This window comes from Panicum virgatum, chromosome 9N, assembly GCF_016808335.1.
Source record: "Panicum virgatum strain AP13 chromosome 9N, P.virgatum_v5, whole genome shotgun sequence".
Classification (NCBI taxonomy): Eukaryota; Viridiplantae; Streptophyta; class Magnoliopsida; order Poales; family Poaceae; genus Panicum; species Panicum virgatum.
The window spans coordinates 46676615-46689220 of NC_053153.1; the positions used below are offsets into that span (position 1 = coordinate 46676615).

Here is a 12606-nt window from a genome sequence, read left to right on the forward strand (position 1 = left end):
GTGAGTCCCGCATGTGCACCTTGAGCCTGTGCGCAGATGATCAATACAACAACATTAATCTTACAAACTTGGCAGAACATAGGGTGTCTCTTGAACAGAGCTTATCATCAATGAACAAATATTAGACTCAACATAGAAAGCCAGTGTAGGAAAATATTAGACTCAACATAGGACCTCTTGTCTTTAACTTGGAAAAGGGCACACCCAGTGTCGTAGGCTTTCCCGCACTGCCACTATGTAAGAACCGCTCTATAGTGACGCGCACAAAGGTGACACCACTATGTCCCGCGTTACCCTAATATGAAAGATGACATGCAAAGGTGAGGCACGTCACCTTTTATTCTCCTAGGCCCCCGATTATACCACCGCAAAAAGTGGCCCATCACCTTTGATAGAGGTAAGGTGACGTGGCTCATGAAGCCCGTCACCTATAATATAAGTGACGGGCTATATTTGTTTTTTCACTTGTAATTGTGTCATAGGTGATAGGTGTTGTTCTCGTAGGTACAAGTGACGGTCCTTAATGAAGTCGGTCACCTTTTTAGAGCACATAGATCACCTAAACCCTAAACGCTTTAACCTATAATCCTTGAAAGGTGACGCATTACGTTTATGGTTCGTCACCTATGTGTATGCCCTACCTTACCGGTACACATGAAAATTCGAGCTAAAAATATTGAGATTATTGCAAAATATATAACAAGGCAGAAGCTAGTTTATTATATATATATATATATATATATATATATATATATATATATATGTATGTTTGTAGAATGGATTTATTACTTCAACTATGTCGTTAAGTAGTTTCGGATATCCAATTGGGTTCCGGAGATCCGCGGATTTGATTATGGTGATGGATTATCACCGGGCGGTTTTGGATTCCAACTTCAGGTTTCGTATTTCAACGCACATAGACTCCATCCAATCCGAATCCAACCATTGCCACCTCTAGCTCTATAGCCCCACCGAGGAGGCGAGGAGAGCTAAACATCAACTAGGTAAATAGCGCGCTTCGCCGCGCTCGTTCTGGTTCTGTGCTGCTGTGCATCGTGATAGGGCGCAAGGCAAGCAGAACAGCAAAAATGATAAGCAGATGAAAGGCTATTAGTTTTTTTTTCTGAAATGCTGGTATAGCTTATTTTTATAACATAGTAGGAATGATTGGTCAATATGTACAGATACAATCGACTGAGCATGGTCACTAAACAAAAGAACAAATAAAAACATTGCAGTGCAGGGCACTAATAAATCACTTCTATATAAATTTGCATACTTATTCCAATGTCGCTCAGATAGTAAATTTATATATTTTTAGCATTGTCACTGCTCTTCCAGTCAAAAGATGAGCCAATACAGAATTGACAAGAAGCATCATAAAGATGACTAACAAATTATAATCACCATATGCATTATTACTATGAATAATTCGTAATAGTTTTAAGGAGGCCTCTGATGTCACAACTCTCCATGATAAGCCTCTGCAATATTGAAAATATCGAAGGACTCATGATTAAACCCCTCCTACTACTTGTTTTTTCAAGTTAGAGATGAGAAATTTGCAAGATGAAGTAACAGTAGGAAAAAGGCTGGAGAAATGTTTTCTCTTTCCATGTAAGGCAGCTCGGTAGTGCTTTAAAAGCAACCTCAGGACAATCATGGGCCCTCATCCATGTGAATGCTTCAATGTAGATAAATATTCACCTGAATATTGGGAGCGACAATGCAAGTTCCAATATTAATTGTATACCATGTAAAGAAAAAACTGAAGATAAAATATCTACTTGCTATTTGCCAAGACAGAGCTGAATAGCCAGTCATTACATTTTGATGAACATATTCGTGTCCACTTACCTTTTCCCATTGTTCATCGTTGGGCTTCAACTAACCTGACAATATGAACACATGCCACTTAAAGCACACCCATTACAACTTGTTTTAGCCTTAACCTACAACGCAATAACAAACAAATCATGGGTAAATGATACATAATAACGCCATAGTTACATGCATAGTAGTGAAACATACAAACTCAACCTTGACGGGTCATCAGTTATGCCAGCACAAGGGGGAAGAAATCGGAGTTACTAACCAAGCTGCTAGCAGAATCTTGCAAACAATCCCTCCGAAGATGCAGCTAGCTATTTGAACGAAGCCACCCTTGGTCACCAAATGGAAGAACCAACACAGCGCAAGTTAATGAAAAGTTCAGTTGAAAGAAACAGATTCAATTACAAAACCTGCTGTCAAGGTTACTATTCTGTCTAATAATTCTACACCCTTAAAGTATTAAAAGTTATCTCTCACTTAGGAAACGGGGGACAAAAGGCAATGTTAATTATTGTTTGGTGCGGAGGCATGGAGAAAAATAGATTAGGAAACTACATCTTGATAGCTTGTTCATTGAAATTAGTTTGGCTCATCATCACCAATAAAGTACAGCTGACTACTATTCTAAAAGTATCAAGTTGTATCAACCTGTACTTTGTGAAATGGAGGGAAGCAATAAAAAGATATTTTGGAGATAAAGAAGCATGGCAATTTAAATTTAAATCTGCAACACAGTTAAGAGTTCAGTTGAGATAACATTCATCTAGTGAGACTGTCATCATAGTAACAAAATCAGGTAGGGTTCTTCTCGCCAAAAAAGAAATTATGTAGGGTGATTAAGTGCAAACATTAAAACTTGTCTGCACAAACCTTGAAAGTAAACATCGACAAATAACCAACCACTACTAATCTGGTGAAGTGAAGCTAGTATAGATAAGATGTATTAAGTGTGAACCAGATTGCCAATGAATAAAAAAAATGATTTTGTTTGCTGACAATGCATTTCATAACAGTTTGGGGGCATGGAGACAAATAGATTAGGAAGCTACTAATTAGTTTGGGGTTTAGCTCACCGCCACCGCTGAACTGCATCAGACTACTACTCAAACATTTTGAGTAATGCAAGTTTAAGGCTTAGAAAGACAAACCGAGGCATAATTGTTAAATTGAAGAATGCCCAGGTGTGGAAACGGGTAGGAATCACTTAGGAGATTATTGATTGGCTGGCGTAGCACCAGTAGTTCAACCTAAAGGAAGCACAGTTAGCAATTAACAACTGAAATGTTACCTCTCTGACTGGAACATGCATTCAATCAGAGTTGAATTTCGAGCCGAACACAGAACAAAGATTGCAAGATGCAAGGAGTATCAGGCTCCTACGATTCATTCGTGATGAGGTGCCCCAGTACCAGCAGGTGAGCTCCAGCTCTGGAATCTCAGAAACAATAAAGGAATGGGGAACAGGATCTCACCACAAAAGAAGCAAGATGACCTGCGGGACAGGCCGGAGCTGCGTGCAGCAACATGAAGCAAGAGGCAAAAAGAAAAAAAAGTGCGAGGGAAGCTGAATCAGCTGCGGATCTGGAGAGGGGTGTAGGAATGGCGACGAACTAAGCAGGGAATGAACTAACCTGAGAAGAAGAGGGCGTGGGGCTGTAGGTCGGCCATGGCGGCAGGGAAATCTCGACTTCGGCACGGCACAGGAGCCGCACCTGCCCTGCCCTGTGCTGGCGGCCTCCGGCCCCGGCCGCGGCCGGTCGACCCCGTCGGCCTGACCCCCCCTCCAACGACGCCGAGGCTTCTCCCCAATCCCTCCACCGCTTCCGCGCATGAGGAACGAAAACGAAAAACGTGGGGAGCGCACCTGCAGGAGGGTGGTTGCGGTCTTCCCGGACAGCCGGTGCACGGCACCGGCGTTCTCGCCACCCGCGCCTCTGCCTGGATGTCGCCTCCGTTCGTCTTGCTCCCGCCGCCGTTCGCGCTGACGCCTCGACAGCACCGCCATCGCCGACGCCGCCTCTTCAACACCAGCGTTTGGATCCGCCGCCCGCTCCATGCCGCCGCCCGGATCTGCCAGCCGCTGCATCGCCTCGACGACGCCACCCGCGATCCACCTCGACGCCGCTGGACCGGATCCACCACCCATTGCTTCGCCTCAACGTCGCCAGCTTAGATCGGAGGACGACGTCGCCGGAGGGCGGAGCGGACCAGATCCGTCACCCGCACGCCGCCGGTCGGAGGGGCAGAGCGGACGACGGGGGTCGGAGGGGCGGCGACGGCGGGGGTCGAGACGTGGGGAGCCCGGTAGGGGGCAGCGGCCAAGGACGGCGACCGACGGCGGGGGCGGAGGGCAACAGGGCGGCGGAAAGGGAAGGAACCGCAGCGCGATAGGGGAGCAGGCCGCGGAGGAGAGCCAAGCGGGCCGGTTTGCCCCACAGGAAGGAAGGTGGCGCGGAACCTCAGCGTAGGCGGGGCCTGGGATTCGACGACCTGCGTCGGTTTTGCCCCACCCGTGCACGTGTCGACCGCGGGGGGCTGGAGCGCTAAGAAGCCGGATTATCCAGGGTGCATAGTAACTAGAGTATTAGAGTATACGCTGCCTCCTCCGCTGCTCTTGTTAACTTTGTGGATGGGGAAATTGACATTGAGCTACTAGCCTGCTACGCGAGGAAGCATTTTTTATATTTTTAAAAATTTTTTTTACAGAAATATATTTTTGGTTTCACAATTTACAGTTCTATACCCCTACCCCCCGTCTGCGGGGCGGCCGGCCCCCTGCCGCCCCCCAACCGGGCGGTAGAGACCTATATGTAATTAAAATTTGAGTTCTATTGCATGGAGACCCCTACCGCCCGGTGGAGGGGCGGCAGGCAGGCCGACCGCACAGCAGGTAGGGACCTATATGTAATTAAAAGTTGAGTTTAAAGATTTCACATTATTTCGAGGTATTACCCACACGATATGGATGACTTCATGCCCCCAAAACCATGGCCTCCAACACATGATGTTTGTCCCCCCTGTACATGAACCTAGAACCAGAAAAAGAGAGAAATGGAAAGTCGAGAGGTTCGTCAAGTCACGCTACACCACCTGCAGCACCACCATCTGTTAACTGGGATGACGACCTAAATGATTTCATGACATGATCTATAACATATGATGTTCATCGGTTTTAGAATGTGATGTAAATTGTGACGGGACGTCAGACCTCCTGTACCTTTAATTGCAATACTTACATGTTTGCTATGTTTGATTGTAATGATTATATTTATTTGTGAATCTTGAACCTCGTGTGCCTCTATGATACAATACCACATAAGATACAATGAACGAAATATAAATAGAACGTTAAACAAAATACCACATAACATATTACATTGAAGGTTTCATTCGTTACAACCAAATTCGAGAGAAATACGCACTGCCAACTAATTAAACAAAACATCTAGATATAGTATATACATAATATACTTAGTTTCGTACACACAAATACATTGCAAGTTGTTGCGTGCACAACTAGATGCGGCGAATTCTTATAGGTGGAGCCGATCCATCCGTCAGATTCTCGGAAGGTCCAGCCTCGGGATGTTGTTTGCTGCAAATGTAGGTGGGGGGACCTCAGCTTTTATATTGGGGGAGCCTGCCGCCCCCCTGCCAGGCGGTCGGCCTGCCTGCCGCCCCCCTGCCAGGCGGTCGGCCTGCCTGCCGCCCCTCCACCGGGCGGTAGGGGCCTCCATGCGATAAAATTTAAATTTTAATTATATATAGGTCCCTACCGCCCGGCAGGGGGCGACAGGTGGCCGGCCGACTGCCGCCCCCTGCCGGGCGGTGGTGGTATAAAACTGTAAATTGTGAAACTAAAAATATATTTCTGTAAAAAAATGTTTTTAAAAAATATAAAAATAGAAAAAACGCCACGAGCAAAGCTGGGAGCAGCGGCCCATGCCGATGCGGATCCGACGATGCAAGTTTGGAGTGAGCGAATGGATAAGGTTTCTTCCGGATGGAGATGTCGACTTTTGGGCTCCAGCTGCTTTGCTCGTGGGCTGTTGTTGGGTTCTAATCTGTTATACTTCCTCGGCCCGTTGAGCTCGAGCAGCTCGAGATATAATAACGTTATAATAATTGAGCTAAAAATCAAACTCAGCTTGTTAACTAAGGTCTTGTTTAAATCCCAAAACGTAAAATACAAAATTTTTATAAATTACTTGCATAGTATACTAAATGTAGTAAAAAAATAAATCGCATTACATAAATAGACTGTAAATTGCGAGACGAATCTAATGAGTCTAATTATGACGTGATTAGACACTAAATTGCTACAGCAGTGCTAGAGTAAATATGCTATAATGATTAATTAATTAGACTAATTAGATTTGTCTCGTAGTTTATAGATGAGATCTGTAATTACTTTTGTAATTAGTCTATATTTAATATTAAAAATATTGAAAATTCTCTTCTAAAAACACAAAAATATAAAATACAAAATAATCTAAACACACCCTAAATACAACGAGGCGAGCCGAGCCGAGTGAGCTATTAACAGCCACAAGCCTGCAGCGTCTGCGTCTGGTTGCCCGCCGTACAGAACGCACCCGGGGGCGGTGAGGTGGGAGCTCGCAGCCTCCCACACGGTCACCGTCAGGTGGGTCCCACGCAATGCGGACGTTATGGGTCCGTCTCGTCAGTGACGGCCATAGCTGTTCGGTTTCGAACTCGGGGATTGGTCGGTGCCGAGGAGGGATATCGACTCGGACGCTGCCGCGTGGGCCCCGCGCCGGTCTCGAGTCTTGACCTAGTCCTCTGTCCCCTGCCCCGCCTCCACCGCAACAAAGAGGGGTTGCCTCGCACCTCTCTCACGAGCCGCCGCCGCCGCCTTCCTCGCCGGCGTCGACGATGGGCGACTACGGCCACGGCGGGGGGCAGATGCGGGGCAACCCGGACTCTCGCCCCAGGGGCCAGGGGCAGCGCCCCAACGTTCAGCAGCTCAAGCTCGTAAGTCACGATCCCCTCCTCTACCCCGCGCTAAACCCTAACCCTAGCTGCCCGATCCGAGCTTTGATTTCGCTTCTCTCGCAGATGGGGCAGATCCACCCGACGGGGCTCACGCCCAACCTGCTCAAGCTCTTTGAGCCGCGGCCGCCGCTCGAGTACAAGCCCCCGCTCGAGAAGCGCAAATTGCCGGCATACACAGGTGAATCCGTCGAATCTGGGGATTATCTTCTTTCATTATTTTCTCTACTACACTATATACATGTTTTGAAGGGTTTGTCTTAGTAGATGTTCCGAAGGTATTTGCTTACTGACCGACTGATGGATGTTCTGGCTGTTGATATGGCTGCAGGGATGGCGCAGTTTGTGTCGCAATTTGCCGAGCCTGGGGATCCGGAATATGCTCCGCCCGTGCCCACCTGTGAGACAAGGGTGTGCTCTCTTTTTCTCTATTGCCTGTTCATGCTGCCATGAATTTTTCCCTGTGCTCTGAGTTACCTGACGTAGCTGTGTATGTTATTGATGTGCTTGGGATTGGTTTTTACAGTTTTTTTTTGGATTGGGTTTCTGAGGTAGCTGGAGTCTGTTACGGGGTGTAGTGTTTGTTTACAAAGAATTGTATCTGGTTAAAAGAATAGCTTCCAAACCCTGCTTGTAATTCAAATCACTCTGGGAGAATATTTTAGGGGCATTCTTACATGTAAACGTTGATATTTATTTCTACTAAAAAAACGCCCTATATTTGAATTTGTTCCAGTTTGATAACTATGTCTTAATGTTTTGAGAAATGTTATCATGTTTCTGATTGTGTGAAGAACATGCTTCAACTGCTCAAATTCTGCCCCTTTTACTATTCATTGGATAATATATTAATGCATTCTGGAGGCATAATGTATTATTATTCTACCTCCTGTCTCAGTATTGTATGCTCTGTATACAGGCTGAAAAGAAGGCTAGGATTCGCAATAATAAGCTTGAACAAGGTGCAGCTAAGGTTGCTGAAGAGCTTCAGAAGTGTAAGTTTTTTCTTAAGGCATGCTTCTCATTGTTTCTTTCAAAATGATGGATGTAGTAACATTGTTGTTTCGATTTGCTTTTGTGTAGATGACCCGCAAAGTGATCCCAATGCTACTGGTGACCCATACAAAACACTCTTTGTTGCAAGACTTGTAAGTTATTTTGTTACTAATTGACACATTCTTTACTCAAGAAAATCATTAGATGGGAAGTTATCTTTGTTGCACAATGCTAATTTACTTTGTGCCAAATTCTTGCAGAACTATGAGACGTCTGAACACAAGATTAAACGGGAGTTTGAAGCTTATGGGCCTATTAAGAGGGTAAGTATATGTGGCAAATTCCTGTGCAGGTGAAGTTATTGCACTTTGGTAAGGTTTTTCAGTCATTTTAAATGCAAACCATCGTTGGCCAAAACTGTGGGGAATAGTTGCCTCACTAGTATATGGCTCCCTTTATGTTCCTCACTTCCTCTGAAAAGTGTTTGCGACATCTGGGGTCATTATGTGTCTCTGTTGCGCCATTTCTGACCTAGAATTTCCTGAAAACTGCACTGTTTTGTTTTCTTTGTGGGTTCTGAATTTTCGTGCAGATGTTTTTTAATGAAAATTAGGAAGCACCTTTTCTGTATTTTCAGTCATTGTTTGGTAAACATGGTATTGGTATTTTACTTGAACTCTAGTTTTCGGAGTTAATGACTTTTTTGCTCTGTTTCACACATTGGAGAACACACTGTTTGCTCTTAAATACTTCTCTGTTAACCTTTTATGGGTACTTTATTTTTCATAAGATTATGATAATATGAAATTAATTATAGCATAAAATATTTTCAGTAATTTTAATCACTTAAACACATTGATGTCAAATTTTAGATTGTTTAGGGTATAAAAACATCAGACAAGAAAAGAATTTGGTGGGGACGTGGGGTGTCTGTTTACTCTTGTCAGCTGTGTTATGCTAAACTTAGGAAATATCAATCATCTCTGCGAGAAGTTCCACACATTATGTTCTCTTTGTAAGCCATCTTTATACCTTTTGGGGGTTAGATGGGACAGGCATACATGTATGCTTCGTGGTAAATTAGTTATTCTTTTGCTCTGATTCTTTGGTAAGCCATTTTAATGTTTGCATAGTTGTACAACCAATTACAAGGCATTATTGGGAACACAAATGTGCACAAACAGGTAACTTTGGCTGCACCTGCGTGTTGCCCAGGTGCTCTATTTCCTAGTATAATTCATTTTTGTTGTTGAGAAATCTTTTGGGGAGCAGAGCAAACCATTTCTCCAAACAAAGGTAGTAAAAGGTTGAGTTGGTTCTCATTCCACACACTTCCAATTCCCATAATGATTAACTGGTGTAAACAAGCTTGGAAAATGCTGACTGTGGCACAAGCAATCATAGATCACTTTGTATTTTTTTTTTAAAAAAGCAGCTTGTCTGAGCAACAATTTCTACATTCTGGGCTTAATTAGGTAGGTTCACTGGTGAGTATAGCATTTGTAGTTACTCTCATTGATCTGTTAAAGGTAGTGGCACTGCCAAACTCTTCTTCTATGGAGGAAATGACAACACAATACAATGCTAAGTGCTTCTCTCAACTCCTAGAGTTGAGGATTCGTCAATTTGTGCACAAGGGGTATACATCACTCACTTGGTATTTATCACCTTAATTTCTGTAATTTTGTTTTGTTCGTTTGGAATACGAAGCTGAACAAATTTCACCAGTGGAGGCGCGACTTGGTATAGTATTTAGTGCTATCGTACACCCTTTTTCTTTAGTGTAAGTTCCCTGGTAAGGGGATATCCAATGTATTTCCCAACATATGCCAACCGGCCAGACAGCGCTTTTTCCTCCAACTGTGTTGATCTGTGCTGGATTTCACTCCTCGTGTGGAAGCTCTACATATGCAAGGTTAGCACGGCTGTTTTAGGCTTTGTGCCTGTCTGTCGTGCAGTATAGAATATGCTAAAAATAGACAAACAACAAACACAATGACAACTAACATATCTTGTCAAGTTCAGTGGACCTTTCTTACTGAACTTTCCTTGATTTATTTGGTCTTTTCAGGTTCGGCTTGTAACTGAGAAGGATACAAGTAAACCTAGAGGATATGCTTTCATAGAGTACATGCACACACGTGACATGAAAAGTAAGGTTCTTTTTTGTTTGTTGCATGTTTTCCACTTGGTAGTGTTTAACTCTCCTCATAACTTACATTTTCTCTGCTATCTTGTGTTTTCACCAGATGCGTACAAGCAAGCAGATGGGAGAAAAGTGGACAATAAAAGGGTATTAGTTGATGTTGAGCGTGGTAGAACAGTTCCAAATTGGCGTCCCAGGAGATTGGGTGGTGGACTGGGATCAAGCAGGATGGGTGGTGCGGATACTGACAAAAAGGATTCTGCTAGGTACATTCATTTTCTCATTTTGATCACCTTTATAAAAAGTTATTTAATCTTTTAGAAAGAGGCACTATACAACTTGTCAATAATGCTTATTCTGGCACTTTGTTAGCTACAATGTTTTTCTGTTCCTTTTATATTTTGTGATTTTCTGTAGTGACGCCCTTCATACCATCTGACTCTGTTCGCCTAAACGGCCGTTTAGTCCATTTAAACAGCGTTTAAACGGTAAACAGAGGTCACCCGTGTCGTTTAGGCCCTAAACGGTGAATTGAACGGTTGGACCGTTTAAACCCGTTTAAACCGTTAAGATTCGTCTAAATCATTTAAACAGAGTCGAGTTAATCATGATTAAATGAGCTAAATGATCATTTAATTCATAATTTAGTCAATAGGAGGATTACAACTACCACAATCAATACCGAACCAAGTATCATCATAAGTGTATGAAATGTTGTGGGATTTAGATTTCTTCCAAAAAATTATTTAGCAGAATAGTTACTTTTTACATGTGCAAATATGTAGATTTTCTAGTATATTTGACATTTACGTACATAAATATGCATATTTTAACATTAATATGCCAAACCGTTTAGACCGTTTAACTCCGTTTAAACACTGTTTAAATGGTCTAAACACTAAACAAAGGGTGACCGACTGTTTACCGTTTAACGTTTAGGAAAACATTGCCATCTGATGCATTGACATCTCAATGTTGATGTTGAAAATTTTGAGGGCCTTTAAGTTATTTTTTGTCATCTGGTTGTCGTGTTAACACTTGTGTGATTCTTGTTATCAGGGAGCAACAGCATGGTGGGCGTCCCAGATCAGAGGAGCCTAGGAGGGATGATAGGCGTGCTGAAAGGTAAGCCATGTCAAATAGGAGGGATTATTGAATTGGTGTCTTTGATGCTTAGTTGCTTCTTTGTGCAAATAATTTTCACTGCAGGGATCGGGAGAAGTCTCGTGAAAGGGTACGAGAAAGAGAACGTGATGAGAGACCCCGTGAACGTTCACATGACCGGACTCGTGATCGTGATTCACGAGAAGAGAAGCACCACCATAGAGACCGTGAGAGGACTCGTGACAGGGAGAGAGGGAAAGATCGGGAAAGGGAGCATGGCCGTGACCGTGACCGTGATCGTCGTGACAGGGATAGGGACAGGGATCGTAGTAGGGACTATGATAGAGAAAGGGATCGTGCCCGCTCTCATGATCGCCATCGTGAGAGGGGCAGGGACCGTGGTGAAAGAGATTATGAGCGCACCAGTCACGAGCGGGAACGTGGCCACATGCATCATGAGAGGGATGCAGACTATGGCAATGGTGGGCCAAAACATGACAAAAGTATGTCCAGTTACGGGCAGGATTATGACTATGGACATTATGAGCAACACAAAGGTCATGAGGCATATGGTTATGGTCAAGATGGACGTGGGCATGAATCTGAGCACTCAAAGAGGCATGACCATGAGTACTATCGTGTTGACTCGTACAGTAAAATGGAAACCAACTATCAGGTGCAGCCTAACAATGCAGAACCTGAAGGGCCTGAGGAAGGTGAGGCATATGAGGAAGGCGACTATCAGTACCACCGAGCTGGTGAGCACATGAACGAGGCTTGATTGCAGCGGTAAGATTGGCAAACTTGCAGCTTTATATTCTGAGATTCTTTTTCAAAACGCTAATGATTTCTCAGTTGGTTCTTTGTATAATTTAGTTTCAGGGAATGTTTCTCCATGTTGGCCAAACCTCAGAAGCAAAAGCATGGCTTTACGCATGAAGTGTGGACGTGACTGTCAGTCAGTTTATTCCGGAATAATAAGATGTTTTTGTAATCAGATTGGGGGAGGGCAGTATGATTGCCTCGCTTTGTACTCTTGTGTGTTTAAGTTTTCTATGGAATGTTTTAAATTTTATTAGTACAATTTGTTTTTCAATACTTAAAAACTGTTTCATCTTGTCGCAAGATGTGGAGCTTGGTATACGTTTACATTGATCCCTTGCTCGACGTTAGCAGTTTCGTGGGAATTCGCTCGTAAATGCATCAGGAAAGATCATTGTGTCGCACACTTCTACTGACATGAGTTTCAAAAGTCGATTTGAAGTGCCACATACCTTGTCATAGGTGCTCAACTTTGAAATAAAGCTTATATATTAAGATGTAAAGAAGCTTTCTCGGTGTCCATCTTTTAAACAAAGATTTAGTCTGCATGTATATAGATAAAAGACTAAATCATGCAAATTGACGTCCGAAACCTATGTCACGTCGGTGAAGCCGCCAATAGCATTGTATTGCAAAATTTATATGAAAAAGAAGTGTTTGAACTTTGCAAAGGACTCATTCCATAAGTAAGA

The 12606-nt window shown here is 43.5% G+C and overlaps 2 protein-coding genes across 11 annotated transcripts; one reads left to right on the forward strand and one right to left on the reverse strand.

The window, feature by feature from the left end:
* Positions 1–1380: 1380 nt before the first annotated feature.
* LOC120690861 lies at positions 1381–4344 on the reverse strand. Of its 10 annotated transcripts, none has more exons than XR_005681979.1 (6): positions 3465–4285; positions 3214–3343; positions 2982–3080; positions 2096–2163; positions 1858–1952; positions 1381–1707 (listed from the first exon to the last, which is right to left on the reverse strand). XR_005681979.1 is itself a non-coding variant. In XM_039973721.1 (6 exons), exons 1-5 carry the CDS (start codon positions 3499–3501, stop codon positions 1916–1918), a joined length of 279 nt encoding a protein of 92 aa, XP_039829655.1. In that variant the 5' UTR covers positions 3502–3665; the 3' UTR covers positions 1381–1707; positions 1858–1915. The 10 variants fall into 10 exon arrangements, 2 of the variants coding, with proteins under 2 accessions (XP_039829655.1, XP_039829654.1); XM_039973721.1 differs by having other exon boundaries at positions 3306–3343; positions 3465–3665; XR_005681978.1 differs by having other exon boundaries at positions 2041–2163; positions 2982–3343; positions 3465–4282.
* A 2251-nt stretch (positions 4345–6595) lies between these two features.
* On the forward strand, positions 6596–12217 carry LOC120691564 (U1 small nuclear ribonucleoprotein 70 kDa-like). The gene is made up of 11 exons (XM_039974659.1): positions 6596–6828; positions 6913–7027; positions 7178–7257; positions 7766–7841; positions 7930–7994; positions 8103–8165; positions 9914–9995; positions 10092–10254; positions 11048–11113; positions 11198–11881; positions 11969–12217. Exons 1-10 carry the CDS (start codon positions 6730–6732, stop codon positions 11871–11873), a joined length of 1485 nt encoding a protein of 494 aa, XP_039830593.1. The 5' UTR covers positions 6596–6729; the 3' UTR covers positions 11874–11881; positions 11969–12217.
* Positions 12218–12606: the final 389 nt, after the last annotated feature.